Source organism: Emys orbicularis, chromosome 3, assembly GCF_028017835.1.
Source record: "Emys orbicularis isolate rEmyOrb1 chromosome 3, rEmyOrb1.hap1, whole genome shotgun sequence".
NCBI lineage: Eukaryota > Metazoa > Chordata > Testudines > Emydidae > Emys > Emys orbicularis.
In genome coordinates this window covers 96,295,674-96,315,482 of record NC_088685.1, presented here as the reverse complement: position 1 = coordinate 96,315,482, position 19,809 = coordinate 96,295,674, and the positions used below count along the sequence as shown (strand labels likewise).

At 47.2% G+C, this 19,809-nt stretch overlaps 1 protein-coding gene across 1 annotated transcript in view; it reads right to left on the bottom strand.

Moving 5' to 3' along the window:
• The window catches only part of HSF2 (heat shock transcription factor 2), a 38,855-nt gene extending 19,940 nt beyond the window's left edge, over positions 1–18,915 (bottom strand). Inside the window, exons 1-4 of the mRNA XM_065400589.1 lie at positions 18,710–18,915; positions 1,918–2,026; positions 1,619–1,746; positions 633–757 (exon numbers count right to left, since the gene is read on the bottom strand). Of these exons, the coding sequence (XP_065256661.1) occupies positions 633–757; positions 1,619–1,746; positions 1,918–2,026; positions 18,710–18,826 (479 nt within the window). The 5' untranslated portion in view covers positions 18,827–18,915. The remainder of the gene's footprint in view (positions 1–632; positions 758–1,618; positions 1,747–1,917; positions 2,027–18,709) is intronic.
• Positions 18,916–19,809: the final 894 nt, after the last annotated feature.

Sequence of the window (19,809 nt, the reverse complement as noted above, 5' to 3'; positions counted from 1 at the left end):
TCAGAAAAACTTCAGAAGGGTGTTCCGAGTCAAACTTTTTTTTTTTTTTTTTTTTAAATCATCAGTAGAGCACATCTTTCTAGGAATTTAACAGTGGGGGAGTGAAATAAAAAAATTAAATAAAATCATGTTCAAATAACTGGTAGGACTGTACCACAAAAATTTTGTTCCGTCTCCCAAACTGGAGCACCAGAATCACTACCTACAATATAAAACTTCATAACACTAATTTTCAAATCTTTTATTTTGAAGTCTGATTATTCATCTTAAGTATTTTAAAACTAATTATCAAGTTGTTTAATTGCCACTCTCAGACAACTGCTCAACCACCAACTCACATGGCTGATAAGTTGTGTACATTTTATTTCGGTAAAAATTCTATTTCCATTTAAACTCTCCTTCCCAAACATGAGAAATATTTAAAATTAAATCTGATCTTTTTGCAAAAAAGAACTTTTATACACTGCAGCAGTCTCACAATCAAGCCCCAATGACACATGCAAAGAGTAAACTTTAAACACCAATGTCTTTCTTACTATATTTGCAACTTCAAACAGATCAAATTCATTTCCCTTAGTGCTATTTGTGAATACTAATGCAAGTTAACAGTTCTCTCACAAAGTAATATTTACCTCTTTAAGGCAGACAGCCTGGATTCGATGGTCTCGTGTTTAATTTGTACCTTCTGAGCACTGTTTATGATTTTAGACAGGTCTTCCTGACGGATTTTATTTTCTTCAGGTCTTGAAGAGGAAACCTTTAAAAGTAAAATAACCCACTGATGCAATATGAAATTCTGAATGCTAAATGTTATTTCTCTCCTACTACTCAAAAGAAATTGGTATTTATAAAACAGGCTGAATAACCGGCACTAGAAATCATTCTCTTTTATTTATCCTGGAATGTCATCATATATATTTTAATAATTTCTACATCACTGGGCATGCTGAAAATTAAAATTGTAAAACTAGTATATATCTACAGTATTCTCCCTTTTATCATACTTGACTTGTATTTAAAAAAAGTCAAAGGTTTATAAACACACAGTTCTATTCTACTCTATAGAGGTTCTTACATAGCACCATCCAGTATCATATTAAGTGACATACATAACATCTTATCCTCTCCCCAGGGGAAGCGCTGCATGTTGTTTTTTTAAAAAGTTAAGTAAACTGTGCTATATATTTATATTAGTGAATGCAAGATCAAACTAGTACGATTTGTAGTTGGAACAAAAAAAAAAAAAAAAAAAAAGTACAACTGTTTAATAAAAAATTAAGAATAAATTTGTTTTGTAATTTTCTCACCCCTTCGGTGGGCTGCTGATTTATTATAATGAATAATAGTTAAGGAAAAATAAAAAAAACAAACAAACCGTGAATGACATATATATAAAAAACAAAAAAACAAAAAAAACAAAAACAAAAAAGGGGGATTACTTGGAAGTGCAATTCATTTCATTTTCTCTTTAAAAGTAAAATCCAAAATTCCTTTGTGACTACAGGCCTCTGTATCAACAGTAGCCAGTTGTGACTTACTGACATGCCCACCCCATCTGTTCACAAGACTAGCTAAAAGCAGTCAATGCTCCATGTGTTTTGTATGACCTTTCACTCACCTTCCTTTTAATATGCTCCAACAAGTCATCACGGCCCTGCTTAAAGTATGGGTGCTGGAACTCCACAGGACCATCCCGTTCCAATTTGACAATACCAGAGTCAACGTGGACTACTTTACGGAAGCCATCTGAAAAACAGTTTAACCATGAAGAAAAGAAAACACTACAGAATTCAGAACTTCACTGCCGCAATCCTCCCCCCCCCCCCCCCCCGCCCATTTTTAAGGGTTGGGTGGAAAAAAAAAAGTAGGATATTCTTAAATAGTTTTTAAGAAAGATAGCTATGCTAAAAAACTTACACATATTTAGCTGTCTCACAAAGCTCGCCATGTTGTTGTGCTTGAAGTACTTAGGAAGAATCTCTTTTGCAAATCTTTGTTCATCCAACACCAGGAAACTCTGGCCATTCTAAAATGAAGAGCACATTTTGTATTTAATTTTTAAAAATCTGTTTTTATTAAGGGGCACAATAGATACATAACATCTTATGAGAGGATATCCTTTCCCCCACATGACACTACGAACTTTACTATGCAAACTGCTGCATCATGAGTAAGGCTGATTTTGTCACAGATATTTTTAATAGAAGTCAGACAGGTCACGGGCAAAATAGAAACATTAATGGAAGCCGTGACCTGTCCCTAACTTTTACTTAAAATATCCCTGACAAAATGGGGATCTGTGAATCCCCACACTACTTCAAGTGGGGCAACTGCAGAGACTAGGAGCTGCCTGTAGCAGCTGGGGGCTGCGGGGTACCCCTGCAGCCTGCACTTCCTGGCATCCCCCGCTGCTCACAGGGGCTGAGAGCTCCGGGTGTTCCTGCTGTCTGTGGGGGCCAGGAGCTTGGGTTCCTCCACAGCAGCTTGGAGCTGTGCACCACCCGCAGCAGCAGGGAGCTCTGGGGTTGGTCCTGGCAAAGGTGGCAGGGATACCCACAGCTTCCTGCCCTAGTGGTGGGGGACTCTGCAGCTCCCGACCACCGTAGGCTGAAGTCACGGAGGCCACTGGAAGTCACAGATTCCATGACTGCCCACCCTCCGTGACTAAATTAGAGCCTTAATCATGACTGCCTCTATGTATATGGATCCACCACTGCTGATAGGACCTGTAGCGTTCCCTGCCTGCCTAGATAGCAATAGTTCCCCCCAAAAAAGAGCGAGCTAGCAAGACGCACTGTGTTAAGGATGTTTGTTGTTTTCTATTTAATCTATACTCTCTCGTGCTTCATATGATTAACTATAAACGGCAAAAATTACTCCTGGGGGAATTCTGCACCAAAAAAGTTATAAATTCTGTGCACAATATTTTAAAATTCTGCATATTTTCTTTGTCAAAACAATAATATAATCACCCCAGTTTCAGGTTTTTTGGTAATTTATTTCAAGATACCCGTCAGCATGTATGTCTGTAACAATACAGACAAAAAGAAAGACTCAGGATTTTTTTTTTTTGGCAAACAAACAGATTCCTTACGAGGCATATTAGTACAGAGCTCTAAGTAATTCATTTAAAATACAGTACAGAAATATATTTCCTGCACCCCTCAGAAGGGGTGCAAAAGGCCTGGGGGAGTCAGGGGTAATGGAAGAGCTGAGGGAGAGGGAAGGAATCTGGAGGGTGGTTGGAAGTAGTATGGAACAGGGTGGATTTTGGGGGGGGAGGAGAGATTGTTAGGGAGTCTCCCCCATGCAGACCTTGGCTGACCCCTAATCTCTCCCATTCAGCTAGGTACATCTGCCTCTGTCCCTGTGTGGCCCTGCAGCCCCCTCTCTAACCCCCCCCACTAGCTCCCGAGCCCACATCCCAGTCTGTCCCCTCCACTAGCCCTTCTGAACCCCAGTCTGTGACACCCCCCCCCCCCCCCCAAGCAGCCCCATGTGCCCTGCTCTGTCAGTCCGGTGCTTCCTCTCCTGGCCCCGCTGTGAGGAACACAGCCTCTCCAGCTAGCTGCCCTCTTTTCTGGTCCAACAGGAGCTCCTGGTCGGGGAAAGGTGTAACTGCAGCACCTCTCCAGCAGAATCTATATTCTGCAGAGAAAAAACAATCTGCAGGGGCCCTGAATTCTGCATGTGCACAGAATTGCCCCATGAGTAAAAAAATGTGTTAGACTTGGGCGAAGTGCCCGAGTGCAATAACTGCATCACAATCACTGTGTGCATCCAGAGAGAAACGGTTACCAGAAGCTTTCACTCCTCTGGCGTGGAGTTCTGGGAGAGGTTGTGTTTAGGTACAGGATTACCACTGAACCCAAGGGGACTAGGCAGCTGGCAGTGGGTTCCAGCTCTCAGAAGGAATTGTTGGAGTGCAGGTTTGCCAATGGACTCTGAGATTGGGGCAGTGGCTAGACATCATTAAGGCTCTGGAAGTTAAAACACTTGGTGATCCATGGACACAGAGGCTTGGATTTCCTTTACAGCAGGCCAATGGGTGGCCAGCAACATGTGCCCAGCAGGATCTCTGACACCTGCTGAATATGAATAGAATCTAAAGTGATATCTTCCTGAGTGCACAGACAGTTATCTCCATTGTTTCTGCTGTTGCTCATAGCTTCCTCAAGCACCAGGAGAATTACTAGGATTTATCAGTTGCATTGCTCCAATATGGTTCAGCGTAACTGTATAGAATCCTGTCAGTTTCATTTGCTGCTTGGGAAAGGTCTGGGAAGGAGTGAAGTCTTAGGGACCCTCTTCCTCATAGCAGCCAAGAGGTTCTGGATGGATAGAAAAGAGACCGAGAACTCTTTCTCCCCTCTAGTAGCTAGAAAAGGGTAGGAATTTCAAGTTTATCAAATACCAGTTAGCCAGAGACTAATGTAAAAGATGAAGCTGTTAAGTCCAGGAACAGCAGTTTGGTAGCAATCTCTGCACTCATCATTTCCATGCAGCTGGGTGTGAGGGAGGCTAGTTTTCTCACCAGTACATTGATCCTGAACTTTGATGAAGACTTTGCTGTCACTGTCAGACCTTGTCTATAGTAGAGCATTCAGCTGTTTCTGCTTCAAATAACTGTACTGCACCAAGTGACGCACAATGACTGAATGCATCCCAACTGATTACCTTAGTTGGTTTATTTTGCCCTTGCATACATCAGGCTTGCCCTCAATTTAAGATGCGGGCTGTCATCTTTGACAGATGTCATTGATGAAAGCTCCAGATGACAAGCCTCCACTTCTCAACACAAAAATCTCTGCAGCCAGGGTCCGTCCTAGCTTAATAGGGAGAATTGAGAGACCATTAGGAATATCATTTACCATATGTGGTTCCTCAGAATGGGATTTACAACTGGCAAATCACGAGAGGTTCCCCATCTAAGGGTACGTCTATACTTACCTCCGGGTTCGGCGGTAAGCAATCGATCTTCTGGGATTGATTTATCGCGTCTTGTCTAGACGCGATAATCGATCCCGGAAGTGCTCGCCGTCGACACCGGTACTCCTGCTCCGCGAGAGGAGTACGCGGAGTCGACGGGGGAGCCTGCCTGCCGCGTGTGGACCCGCGGTAAGTACCTTGTAGTTCGAACTAAGGTACTTCGACTTCAGCTACTTTATTCACGTAGCTGAAGTTGCGTATCTTAGTTCGAACTGGGGGGTTAGTGTGGACCAGCCCTAAGAAGTCACAGAGCTCAAATTTGGGGGCACGGCTGAGGGGCAGGGGACACTTTGCAAGGGTATGGCAGAAGGCAAAGCACAGTGTCATCACTGGCAGTGGACCTGAGGAACAGACCATGAGAAGAGACACAGGGGGCAGGAGGGGGCTTGGCTGAAAGGGACAGAGAAAGGACTCTTAGCTGGTGTAACTAAGGAGGTTCACTACCTGAGAGAGCTGTTAAAGATTACACTGACTAACAGGAACTGTGTCTATGGTGGCACTCAATCTGAGAGTCAGCTGATTGAACCACAATTCAGATCTGCCTCTACAAGTTCCAGGGTTACTTCCACCAATAGTTGCTCCCCTGAATCATTTAAAGAGCTTTTTATTCGGATGAAAAGCACACTTGAAATGATGGGAACAATTAGTGCTTAGACAGGTAAATTTCTCCTGTGTAGAAAAGGCCTTCTTCAGTATCCAGTTAGTAGGTGTCTGGAAAATTTTCCAAATCCCATTGAACCCACTGTACCTCAAAAGAAAAGTGATGTAAATATCAAAGCCTGAAATACAGCATACCAGATTTTATTCTCTACAGATCAATATCCCTACATCATATCAATGAAAATAGTCAGAACCAGAGGTTAACACAACTGCGACAATGTTGTTCTTCCATTATTACAATAAGGGGAACAGGTATCTGTTGAAATTCACAACTATTAGTGCTGTAAAATGTGACATTAAATCAAAGGTCTGACTACTTATATCCCAATGGCTTTTTGATCAAATTCCAAATCTGATCATTAGTTTCTGCTTCGACAAACTGCCCTAAACAGTTACAAATGAACAAGTTATTCTTCACTTCCAGGAAAAAATAACTAATGTAGTGTTATCTTACACCAGCTATTGTGTATCCATTTAAGAGAGGGAAGTATTGTATGTAATGTTTTAGGGATGAGTTGTACCGCATTTGGAATCCTCCTAGATAAAACATCCATTATGAATGTAAAGTGTCACAACAGTATTTCTGCTAAGAATAGAGGTCCTTAAGTTAAATTAAAACTAGACAACACTGAATGGTCAGTTAAAGCATTTAGAGTTTCCATTCTCAAACAAGGGAAACTAATATTAAACAAAAAGCAAATTAACAAAAAAAATAATAATAATAAAAAAAATAATCAATTCACACCAGGTGGGATCTCCAACTCCTGTTTCTCCTACTGAAAGTTCTGGTGGAGACTATCAGTGATTCATATAATACCACAGCAAACTATATACTAAAAATCAACATTGTTTAAAGATGTTTCTGACACAGTATAAGTGCCTACAGCGCTCTATCATGAATAGGACTTGTATCTCAGTGGGAGATGACACCGTAATACTTCAGAGAGGGCCCATATAACTAGGACTAGCTGGATCAGCTTCCCTTTCAGAAAGCACTGGAAAGTTTCTGAGGCCTGGTCTACACTACATGGTTAGGTCGACGCAAGGCAGCTTACATCAACCTAGTTGTGCATGTGTCTATGCTCAAATTGCTCTCCCACCACTGTAAATTCCCCATTATGCCGACATAGTAACACCACCTCCCTGATCGGTGTACAGACATGATTGATATACTTAGGTTGGTGGGAATGCAGACTCTGCATTACTTATTTCAATCCTAACTGTCCTCCAGCAACTGTCCCACAACTGACCTCTCTGGACACCATTTTTAATTCCTCTGGCCAGGGGTTACAGAGACCAGAAGCCCCCCTTCTAAAGCCCTGCAAATTTTTGAAATTCCTTTTCCTGATTGCCCAGCTTGGCGAGCACACCTAACAGCTCTCCATGGTTACGTGCAACTGCCCAGCTGAACACGCCAGCTGCATGCTCCAGACACACTCCCGCCTGGAGAAGACAGGAAATATTGGCTCTCCTGGGCCTGTGGAAAGAAAAGGCTGTGCAGGCACAGCTCCAATCCAGCCTTAGAAATGTCAACATGTACAAGCAGATTGTTCAGGGGATGCAGAAGGGCTACAAGAACAAGCAGCAGTGCCACTGCTCCTTGCTTTTCATGCGGCAGGCATAGCAGACAGCCAACAAATGATCCAGTGCCAAGCCGCAAACCTGCCACTTTTGCGAAGAGTGGCATGCCATAATCAGCGCAGACGTTTCCCCCCCCCCCCCCAAATCCAACCCCAGCAGAACTGAGTATACCTCCGAGAAGCCCAAGTCACAAGCCCCAGCTGTGAACAGCAAGGAGGTGGTATATGGGGGACAGGTGACTGAGGGACCCAGCTGTGCAGCAAGACAGTCGGACCAGTTTTTGACCTCACCACAGTTCAACCAGCAAGCCCGATGCAGGGGAAGGAACTTCAGGTAAATGTGTAGATACATTTTCAATTTCAGGGATGGCACCCCCCCAAAGTAGCAGGACACAATCTTTTGACTTTCCATTAATTTATTCATGCTACGAGAGCTAGTGCTACAACCGAGAGCTAGAGCTGCTATCTACTTTTCATTCCCCTCTAGGCAGGGAGGGGGGATGCTGAGCAGTTTATGTAGTGTAAAAATATCACTAGGAAGGCCAAAAAGAATTTGAAAAACAGCTAGGCAAAGACTCAAAAATTAATAGTTTTTTTTTTTTTTTTTTTTAAGTACTTCAGAAGCAGGAAGCCTGTTAAACAACCAGTGGGAACACTGGACGATCAAGATGCTAAAGGAACACTCAAGGATGGTAAGGCCATTGCGGGGAAACTAAATGAATTCTTTGCATCTATCTTCCTGGCTGAGGATGTGAGGGAGATTCCCAAACCTGAGCCATTTGTCACCTAAAAAGAATCTGAGGACTTGTCTTAGATTGAGGTGTCATTACTGGAGGTTTTGGGTGAATACGATCTGTTCCAAAGAATTCTGTAGAAACTCATATGTGAAATTGCAGAACTACTAACTGTAGTTTGTAACCAATCATTCAAATTGGCTTCTGTACCAGAAGACTGGAGGATAGCCAATGGGAGGCCAATTTTTAAAGAGGGCTCCAGAGGTGATCCCAGCAATTACAGGCCGTTAAGCCTGACTTCAGTACTGGGCAAACTGGCTGAAACTAAAGTAAAGGACAGAATTGTCAGTCACATAGATGAACATAAATTTGTTGGGGACTAGTCAAGGGAAATAATGCCTCACCAATCTACTAGAATTCTTTGAGGGGGTCAACAAGCATGTGGACAAGGGGGAAATCCAGTGGATGTAGTGTACTTAGATTTTCAGAAAGCCTTTGACAAGGCCCCTCACCAAAGGCTCTTAGGCAAAGTAAGCTGTCACGGGAAAAGAAGGAAGGTCCTCTCATGGATCAGTACCTGGTTAAAAGAGAGGAAACAAAGGGTAGGAATAAATGCTCAATTTTCAGAACGGAGAGAGGTAAATAGTGGTGTCCCCCAGGGGTCAGTACTACTCAACATTTTCATAAATGATCTGGAAAAAAGGGGTAAACAGTGAGGTAGCAAAATTTGCAGATGACATAAAACTACTCAAGATAGTTAAGTCCAAAGTAGACTGTGAAGAGCTACAAAAGGATCTCTCAGAACTGGGTGACTGGGCAACAAAATGGCAGATAAAATTCAATGTTGATAAATGCAAAGTAATGCACATTGGAAAACATAATCCCAACTATACATACAAAATGATGGGGTCTAAATTAGCTGTTATAACTCAAGAAAGATCTTGGAGTCATTGAGTCTAGCTCTCTGAAAACATCCACTCAATGCGCAGCAGCAGTCAAAAAAGCTTACAATATTGGGGATCATTAAGAAAGGGATAGACAAACTATATTGCCTACATAGAAATCCATGGTACGCCCACATCTACAGATGTGGGCGCCCCATCTCAAAAAAAAAAGAAAGATATATTTGGAATTGGAAAAGGTTCAGAAAAGGGCAACAAAAACTATTAAGGGTATGGAATGGCTTCCATAGGAGAAGAGACTAATAAGACTGGGAATTTTCAGCTTGGAAAAGAGATGACTAAGGTGTGTGTGTGGGGGATATGATAGAGGTCTATAAAATCATTATTAAGTGCCATTGCCCTATACTACTAGAATCATGCAACCGAGCAATTCCCTCATTTCCCTTTTCCCAGTGGGCCATACTCACCTCAGCTGGGGCAGTGACTGATGCTCCCCATCTATTTTAAACACTACATTCTCACTTCTGCTTGGGATTGCTTGTGGACAGCAAGGGGAGTAACTTAAGATTCTGAAGTCTTGCTTTCTGTAGTGAAATGGTACCTGTGTGTGTTTTACGTTCAGCTGCTGCCATTGCAGCCTTCGGGGTCTGCCCCTCCACACCCACAGAACACCCGAGCCAGACAAAGAGAAAAAAGAAGACTACTTGGGATAATATGTTCCAGGAGATCCTGCAAGCCAGCGCTGCATAGGACCGTGAGCACAGGGTCTGAAGGAGGAACACTGCAGACAGACTGGAGAAGGAAAGAGCGGAGAGGAGAAAGGCCCAAGAGTCCAAGCAGGAAAAGGAGAGGGAGATGCACCAGTATATAATGGGGCTTCTCAGGCAATCAGCACAGATGCTGCAGTCTGGTAGACCTGCAGGTTCAATAATCCTGAGCTTACCTTCCTCTGCAGCCCATTGAGAACTCAATATCAGAACCTCCCTACACTGCCCGCCCCACCATGCATACTCCACCCTGGAGGATGTTACAGACAATCTCAGTTTGACCCACACAGACTTGTGAAAGCCATGGTTGATGTATGCATAGCTGAAATGGACATGAAAATTCTTTCCCCTTCATAATTTCTGTTCTTAATGTATTAAGTTTTTAACATACTGTATTTATTTTAAAATTGCACAGGGTTTTTTTTTTTTGCACTGATCGTTACAGAATAAAAAATTAATTATTTCCAAACAATATCAGAGGGGTAGCCGTGTTTGTTGCATTTTACAGATCCAGACTAAGAGTCCTGTGGCATCTTATAGACTAACAGATATATTGGAGCATAAGCTTTCGTGGGTGAATACCCACTTCGTCTCACATGCGTCTGACGAAGTGGATATTCACCCACGAAAGCTTATGCTCCAATACATCTATTAGTCTATAAGGTGTCACAGGACTCTGTTGCTTTTTCCAAACAATAGAATTTATTAGTTCAAAACATAAGCTGTGGAGTGCTCAGCAGTTCTAAAAGCAGCCAATTACCTGTTACTACACAATGTCATACAACTCATAGGATCATTCACAAACAACCTTAACAGGTGCACTGTCAATGTTATATTCCTTTACAGTAACCACCACAGGACTCCTCTCAGGCCACAAAAGAGCAGGGCCAGGTAGAGCATACAACACCCCACACTATTCTTGCTCACTCTTAAAATGGTTTTTCAAAGCCTCCCTGAGCTCTTCTAATAGCCCTTGTATCTGGATGTTCAAATTCAGCAGATAGCTGTTCCACCTTGGCAGAAACTTCCCCCTCTGCCCCTTGCTTCACATACATTATGCAGAATATAGCAAGCAGCAATAACCCCATTTGGATATTTTTCTCATTGAGGTCCAATCTTGTAAGTAAGCAATATCAGCGACCTTTCAAATGACCAAAAGCACATTCAACTGTCATTCTACACCCACTGAGCTGATAGCATCAGGGAATGATTCAACTATCAACTTCATGAGCCAAGGGGGTAAAGGGTAAGCTGGGTCTCCCAGGATCACTATTGACATTTCAACATTCCCAATAGTAATCTGGCGGTCAGGAAAGGAAGTCTATACTTGTAGCTTTTTGTAACAGTCCTGTGTTCTTAAAGCTGTAAGCATCAGGCACCTTCCCTGAGCAGCCCACACTGATGTCAGTGAAGAGGTCCCCTGCGATCCATCAGTGGTTGCATAATCATAGAAAAGTAGCCCTTTCTGTTGAAGTACTCTGTGGCAAGGTGGTCTGGTGTCAAAATAGGGATATGCATCCCATCTATCACTCCACTGCAGTTCAGGAACCCCACTGCTACAAATCCATCTACTATGTCCTGCACATTGCCACTTACAGTCCTGCTTAGCAGGAAATGATTAATTACCCTGCAGACTTACATCACAACGGCTCCCACGGTGGATTTCCTAACACCAAATGTATTTCTGACTGACTGGTGGCAATCTGGCATTGCAAGTGTCTATAGTATGATAGCCATTTGCTTCTCCACTGTCAAAGCAGCTCTCATTTTCGTGTCCCACTGCTGGAGCACTGGGGCGAGCTTGGCATACAGATCCAGGAATGTGGCCCTGAGAAACCAAAAGTTCTGCAGCCACTGATAATCATCCCAAACCTGCATTACCACATGATCCCACCAGTCAGTGCTTGTTTCTCAGGGCGAGAAACAGTGCTCCGCCACCTGCAGCTGCTAAGTGAATGCCACCAACAACCTTGAACTGGTTCTCGCTAACTCCCACGGCAATCTATCCTTCAAGGGAATCATCATGTTCCTCACTGATTTGGTTCTTGTGGCTCTGCAAAGACTCCAGGATTGTGTGCCGTCTGCTTGCAATCCTCATGACAACAGTGCAGAGCTGTGCAGGCTCCACGATTCTGTCAGAGATGATGAACAAGGAGAAGGGACACACGGGTTTGTGGGATTTTGAAAAAAGGTACAAAAAACTGTGGGACACACAATATTATGCAATGGAGACAGCTGAAAACTGGGAAGTTATAATTTATAATTTATTTATTTATTAATTTATAAATTAATGGAGATATCCTATCTCCTAGAACTGGAAGGGATCTTGAAAGGTCATCGAGTCCAGCCCCCTGCCTTCACTAGCAGGACCAAGTACTGATTTTGCCCCAGATTCCTAAGTGGCCCCCTCAAGGATTGAACTCACAACCCTGGGTTTAGCAGGCCAATGCTCAAACCACTGAGCTATCCCTCCCCCCCATGCCAGTCACCCCTGCACAACTTGTTTCGTCCCCATCATGCATTGCCAAAGCTTCCCAAAAGATGCACGCTGGATGGTGGCTAATTGCACAATGGTATACGTACCCATGGTGCACCGCACTCCGCATCGATACAAGCACTCTCGTGAGTATGTGCACTGTCAACACAAGGAGCAAAGTACGCATGCGCACAAGCCACATACTAACCGCGCCAGATGTATGCTGATATAACTTAAGTTTACAACGCAGACGTGACCTAAGTTAAAATATTTGCTTAACAGTTGGCTTAACACCCATTAACAGAAAAATTACAGAACAGAAACATTTAAATTTTAAATACAGAGAGCCTGCCCCCAGTTGCATCATAAACTAGTAAATATGACCATGGACAAGTCAACGGGGCTCTAATCTTCCAGAGTGCTTCAACTTACTTAAATGAGACAACAAAATAAACTCATCTGTAAGAATGGCATCTTAACCTCTGTGACTGTTATCCCCTCTTTAAAATTGACATATTTACCTAACTCTATATGCGCGTAAGATGTGACAGACCTGCAATTTTACTGGGTGGCCCCTGGTTCTTGTATTATGTGAAGAGGTAATTAACACTTCCCCATCGTTTTCTCAATGCCACTCACAATTTTATAGACCTCTATCATAACCCGCCTTAGTCATCTCTTTTCTAAGCTGAACAGTCCCAGTCATTTTAAATCTCTCCTCACAGGGAAGCTGTTCCATACCCCAGCTCACTTTTGTTGCCTCTCTCTGTACCTTTTCCAATTCTAATATACTTTTTTGAGGTTAGGTGACCAGTACTCACAATATTTAAGGTGTGGGAGTACCACGAATTTATTTTCTGTCCTATCTATTCCTCTCCTAATGGTTCCTAGCACTACTAGCTTTTTCAACTGCTGCTGCACATTGAGCAGATGTCTTTAGAGAACTATCCATGAGGACTCCAAGATCTCTTTCTTGAGCAGTTGCTAACCAGTAGTGAGTATTTTTAAACAGCATTTCTTGCTTTCTCTGTCATCACTAGTTTGTTCATGCTATAAGTTCACCTGTCCCAAATTGTTCCTACTGAAAACAAACCATCTCCTAAAAAAATCCATATGGTAATGTTAGAAGAGCTGGTCCAATGAGTCTTAGGCCTTGGCTACACTTGAGAGTTACAGCACTGTAAAGCCGCCCCCAGCGCTGTAACTCACTCCCCGTCCACACTGGCAAGGCATTTGCAGCGCTGTATCTCCGTGGTTGCAGCGCTGCATGTACTCCATCTCTCCGAAAGGAATAGAGAGTATTGCGCTGCCGCTGCAGTGCTGCGGCGCCAGTGTGGCCGCCCAATGCGCTGTGAATGGCCTCCAGAATTATTCAGCAGTATCCCACAATGCCTGTTCTAGCCACTCTGGTCATCAGATCAAACTCTACTGCCCTGGCCTCAGGTAACCAACCATGTGACCCACCCTTTACATTCCCCGGGAATGTGAAAATCCCCTTCCTGTTTGCTCAGCCTGGCGTGGCGTGGAGTGCTATCAGCAAATCTTTCCAGGTGACCATGCCTCCACGCGCCAAGCGAGCCCCGGCATGGAGCAATGGCGAGTTGCTGGACCTCATCAGTGTTTGGGGGGAGGAAGCTGTACAGTCCCAGCTGCGCTCCAGCCGTAGGAATTACGATACCTTCGGGAAGGTATCAAAGGACATGATGGAAAGGGACCATGACTGGGTCACCCTGTAGTGCAGGATTAAAGTGAAGGAGATGCGGAGTGCCTACCGCAAAGCCCGCGACGCAAACGGCCGCTCGGGTGCTCCCCCTGCGACCTGCCGATTCTACAAAGAGCTGGATGCGATACTTGGGGTTAACCCCACCTCCACTCCGAGCACCACCATGGACACTTCAGAACCGGTGGGGGGGGGGGGGGAAGGAGGAGGAAGAAAATGGGAGTGATGGTGGTGGGCCGGATGGAGACACCCCAGAATCCCTGGAGCCATGCAGCCAGGAGCTCTTCTCGAGCCAGGAGGAAGGTAGCCAGTCGCAGCGGCCGGTACTTGGTGGAGGACAAACAGAAGAGCAAGTTCCCGTTTTTTTTTTTTTTCGGGAAGGAATTTTTTCGGTGCGGGCTCTTTGGAAGAGGAGGGTTAGGCATGCATGCCTAGATGCGGAATAGTGCATTGATGTGGTTTATCACATCGCGGTAATCGGCCTCAGTAATCTCCTCGAATGTCTCATCCAGAACGTGTGCAATGCGCTTGCGCAGGTTTATCGGGAGAGCCACCGTGGTCCTTGTCCCAGCCAGGCTAACGTGTCCGCGCCACTGTGCCGTGAGGGGCGGGGGGACCATTGCTGCACACAGGCAAGCTGCATATAGGCCAGGGCGGAAGCCGCATTGCAGTAGAAGACCCTCCCTTGCTTCCCAGGTCACCCTCGGCAGCGAGATATCGTCCAGGACGAACTCCTGTGGAAAATGTTGGGACAGTGTTCAGCGTAGGTGTCCCCTGAAGCTGTTGGCTCTCCCCAAGGCACAGAAACCTAGAGGACAGTGCAGCCCTGAAACAATCAGTCCCCCTTACTCACCATTTTGAGGCTCCCGTGGGATAGGTGTGCTCTGTTTCGGATGGGAAAATTATGCTATTGTGTAGACCCTGTGTGTTTTCTACTCCTTAAGTGCGGGGGGAATCATTACTCTGTCTGGTATAAACAATGCTGCCTCTGTTAAATGTTGCATTTTGCCTATACAGCTGCATCAACCTTGAGACCTCAGCCGTCCCTCTTATCACCTGTTCAGAGACTGCAAAAGCAAAGAAGACATGCTGCAAGAAGTGATGCGGCAATCTATTAAAGAGAATGAGAAAGCACAGAACTGAGGGAGAGAGAAAGCAGGATCCGCCGGGAAAATGCATCGCACTGGCGGCAAAGCACCGCACACCGGCAGCAAAGCACTGATCGGCTCATAAGCATCCTGGAGCGCCAAGCAGACGCTATCCAGGAGCTCGTAGCCATGCAGAAAGAGGAGCAGTACCGCAAACGCCACCCCCCCCCCCACAGCCCTTGTCCCAAAACTCTTTCCGTTGTGCCCCACTGTCACCTCCAACCCACTTTCCCCAACTTCCGTGTTCTTCACGCCACCCGCTGCCTCCAACACCAGTATCTTCACCACCCAGCCCTGAAAACCACGACCCTTACCCTCTGCACTCAACCCCCATCACCATGCAGTATAGCTATCCTGAAGTGCAGCACTCCCTGCACAGCACACCAGACAGGACATACACGAATCTGTGATTGTACCGTTCCCCACTCCACCCCCTTGTTTCTTTTCAATAAATGGATTTTTTGGCTTTGAAAACATTCTTTATTATTGCATAAAGTAAGAGACTCCTTAGCCCAGGAAATAAACAGGCACTGCAAGTCTGCTTGTCTGCTTAGCAAACACTGATGCCTAAAGATTGGAACTACTGCACTTCACTCCCGTGCAGGGCACCAGATATCACTGCTGGTTTTCAGCCTCAAGTTGCTCCCTCAAGGCATCCCTAATCCTTGCAGCCCCGCGCTAGGCCCCTGTAATAGCCCTGCTCTCTGGCTGTGCAAATTCAGCCTCCAGGTGTTGAACCTCAGACGTCCATGCCTGAGTGAAGCTTTCACCCTTCCCTTCACAAATATTATGGCGGGCACAGCACGCGGATATAACCGCGGGGATGCTGTTTTCGGCCAAGTCCAGCTTCCCATTCAGAGATCGCCAGCGGGCCTTTAAACGGCCAAAGGCACACTCCAGTGTCATTCGGCACCGGCTCAGCCTGTAGTTGAACCGTTCCTTGCTGCTGTCAAGGCTCCCTGTGTAGGGTTTCATGAGCCACGGCATTAACGGGTAAGCGGGATCTCCAAGGATCACAATGGGCATTCCAACTTCCCCTACCGTGATCTTTCGCTCTGGGAAAAAGTCCCAGCCTGCATCTTCCTGAACAGCCAAGTGTTCCGAAAGCTGCGTGCGTCATGCGCCTTTCCGGGCCAGCCTGTGTTAATATCAATGAAACGCCCACGGTGGTCCACAAGCGCCTGGAGAATCATAGAGAAATACCCCTTCCGATTAACGTACTCGGATCCTAGGTGGGGTGGTGCCAGAATAGGAATGTGCGTCCCATCTATCGTCCCTCCACAGTTTGGGAACCCCATTTGTGCAAAGCCATCCACTATGTCCTGCATGTTACCCAGAGTCATGGTTTTTCTGAGTAGGATGCGATTAATGGCCTTGCAAACTTGCATCAACACAATTCCAACGGTCGACTTTCCCACTCCAAACTGGTTTGCGACCGACCGGTAGCTGTCTGGAGTTCCCAGCTTCCAGACTGCAATAGCCACCTGCTTCTCCACTGGCAGGGCAGCTCTCAATCTCGTGTCCTTGCGCCGCAGGGTGGGGGCAAGCTCCTCACACAGTCCCATGAAAGTTGCTTTTCTCATCCGAAAGTTCTGCAGCCACTGCTCGTCATCCCAGACTTCCATGACGATGTGATCCCACCACTCGGTGCTTGTTTCCCGAGCCCAAAAGCGGCGTTCCACGGTGCTGAGCATGTCCGTGAATGCCACAAGCAATTTCGTGTCGTACGCGTTACGCGGCTCGATAGCATCGTCGGACTCCTCACTCTCACTGTCACTTTGGATCATAAGGAATAGTTCGACAGCCAAACGTGACGTGCTGGCGAGATAAGTCAGCATATGCCTCAGCAGTTCGGGCTCCATTTCCCGCAGACAGATCATGCTGCACAGAAACCGTTGAAAGATGGCGCCAAAGGTGGACGGAAACAAAGGGATTTCTGGGATGCGAAGCGATGCATCACGGGGCATTGGGACAGGACCCAGCATGCCCCGTACCTACGCCCCCTTCCCACAACCCACGGCGCCAGAATGGGAAGAGGTGCTCTGTGGGATAGCTGCCCATAATGCACCGCTCCCAATAGCGCTGCAATTGCCGCAAATGTGGCCACGACAGTGCGCTGGGCAGCTGTCAGTGTGGACAGACTGCAGCGCTTTCCCTACTCAGCTGCACGAAGTCAGGTTTAACTCACAGCGCTGTACATCTGCAAGTGTAGCCAAGGCCTTAGTGGTAGGACTGGCAAAATGTAAAAGAACTTGAGAATAAAAGTGCTTACTGGTCCCTTAACACTCCTTTAACTCAGGGGTTCTCAAACTTAATTGCACTGTGACCCCCTTCTGACAACAAAAATTACTACACGACCGGGGGGGGGGGGAGGGGGGAGATCAAAGCCTGAGCCCAGCCGCCCCAGGCCAAAGCCAGGGTAGTGGGAATCGGGCTTTGGCTTAAGCCCTGGGCTCCAGCAAGCCTAACACCAGCCCAGGTGACCCCATTAATGTGGGGTCCCAACCCACAGTTTGAGAACCGCTGCTTTAACTAAAGGGGAGCACCACCCTCATGTGATTTTTTTTTTAATTACACATCCTTCTAGTTCCTTCCTGTCATTGCCAACAAGCATCAACACTCGTATGCACTTATATGGACGACTGAAACTCTACATTTATTGATCACACACCAAAGACCATTTTCCAAGTTACTAGAGTTGACTATTACGTTTTACATGTGGAAGAGATAGGACAACTAATTCCTACATCCTTATCAAGCTAAGGAGAAAAACACTTTATAAGAATAGATATTCAGTAAGTTTGCATAGGCAACCTCTCCTCCTGTGGTCCTACCCTCGCAACTGGAAGCAAAGGTGTGAATAAGCATCATCATATAATAAAACTAAAACTGCTATGGAGTAGGGACAGGGAGAAAGAAAGACAGAAACCTGGAAACTCTAAGTTCCAGCTGAAAGTCTCTCATTAAAACATTTTAAGAAACCAAATCACCTTCAGACTCCAGTTGTGCCCCACCACCACCTATCCACCCCAGAACAAGGCCACACAATCTCCTCTAAAAGCTCAGAGCCCCTCCCCCCCATTGTGTAGGCCACCCCTGAAAGCGGGAACCTGCTGATCTGGGGTAAGCAGCCCTTTCGTCTCCAGCTCCGCACCCCCCACCAAAACTTTAGCCTGTGGGGTGCGGGCAGGAGACTGAACCCGCTGCGGAGCGGAACTCTCCGACGCACACGCGGTGTAAATCTACACCCTGAACAAGGCCAGGTCGGTGCCCAAAACCCAGAAACAACCGCCCGTCCCCCGCCGAGCGGCGGCACCTCGGGGCCGGGGAGTGGACACGCACGAGGAGTTTCTGGGTCACCGACAGGAAAGGAAGGGACCTGGCTTGAGGGAGGTTCCGGGTTTGTCCCCCCCCGAGCGGGCAAGGCGCTGCGGGCCCCTCTGTGCTCGGGGCGGGGGCTCTCAGTCCAGCTACTCCTGGGGGCGGCGGCTCTGCCCCCCTCAGTGCAGGACGCGTTAGGCCGGGGGGGGGGGGGGGGGGACAAGGCCCTGGGGAGGGCGTCAGGCTATGTGGAGGGAGGCGCGGCCGCCCCGAGCGGCTCCTCTCCTCTGCGGGCCCGTCTCCCCAGCTCAGTCCGCCCTCATCTTCCCGTGGAGGGGGGGGGGGGGGCGAGACGCGTCTCTTGCCCGGTGGGGGGGGAGGGGTTCCCATTCTCCGTGGGCGGGGGCCCTACCTGGCTCCAGGTGATGAGCTGGTTGCTGGGCGCCTCCCCTAGCAGCGCCCACAGTTTGCTCAGGAAGGCCGGGACACCCGCGCTCGCGGCCGCCAGCTGTTGCTGCTGCTGCTTCATTGTCGTTGTAGTAGGACCAGGACGGGGCTAGGCTGGAGTGGACGGGCCGCGTGCGCGCATGCGCACCTACCTCCGCAGAACACTGACCTCACACGCCTGCGCGCCTGTGTGGCGTTCCCCTATACCGCCACACGCCCTTTACATAACGGGCCCACGTGCACCGCCCTCACGTGCAACAACAGTGCCAGCCCAGCGTTCCTATTGGACGGAATGCGGAACGGCGCAGGGAATCTTTGCGACCCTCAGCGGGAGGGCGGAGCCTCAGCCTGAGATTCTATGTAAATGACGAGTCGCCCCAGCCAATCGGGAAGTGACTCTCTGTAGGGCCGGGGGTACGTGAGTGCTGTGCACGTGAGAGACAAGGCGGGGGGAGTAGCCTAGAACAGGAGTGGACGGGGCCTGGCCTAGCGGGACAAAGGCGCGGGGTTGAGGAGTAGCTGCAGGGGCTGGCAGGGTTAGGAACCTGCTCTCCCCTGTCCCGATCAAGAAACTACCAATCTGAAGGGGCAATAAATGAACACTGGAGAGACTGCTTTCAGGAGATGATGCAGCCATAATTGTGCCCTTATACTAGGGGTGGCAAAATATGGTCCGCAGGTCAGATCCAACCCGTCTAACATTTCTGTCTGGCCTGCCATGACTCTAGCGGCACAGCAGGGTGCTCAGGGAGGCTGCCTGTATGCCATGGACCCATGCCACTCCTGGAAGTGGGCAGCTGCTGGTGGTATGTCTCTGTGCGCCCCTGCGGGGGAATCAGCTCTGTGTGCTGCCCATGTCCCCAGCACCATCCTCACAGCGCCCATTGACTGGAAAATGGCCAATGGGTGCTGCAGGGGCGGTGCTTGCGGGGCACAGAGATCCGCTGCCCCTTTCCCCCCAAGGTGTGCGCAGAGATGTGCCAGCAGCAGCTGCTTCCAGGAGCAGTGTGGTAAGCACCTCCCACCTAGAGCCTGCACCTTGCACCGCTTCTGACACCCCGTCCC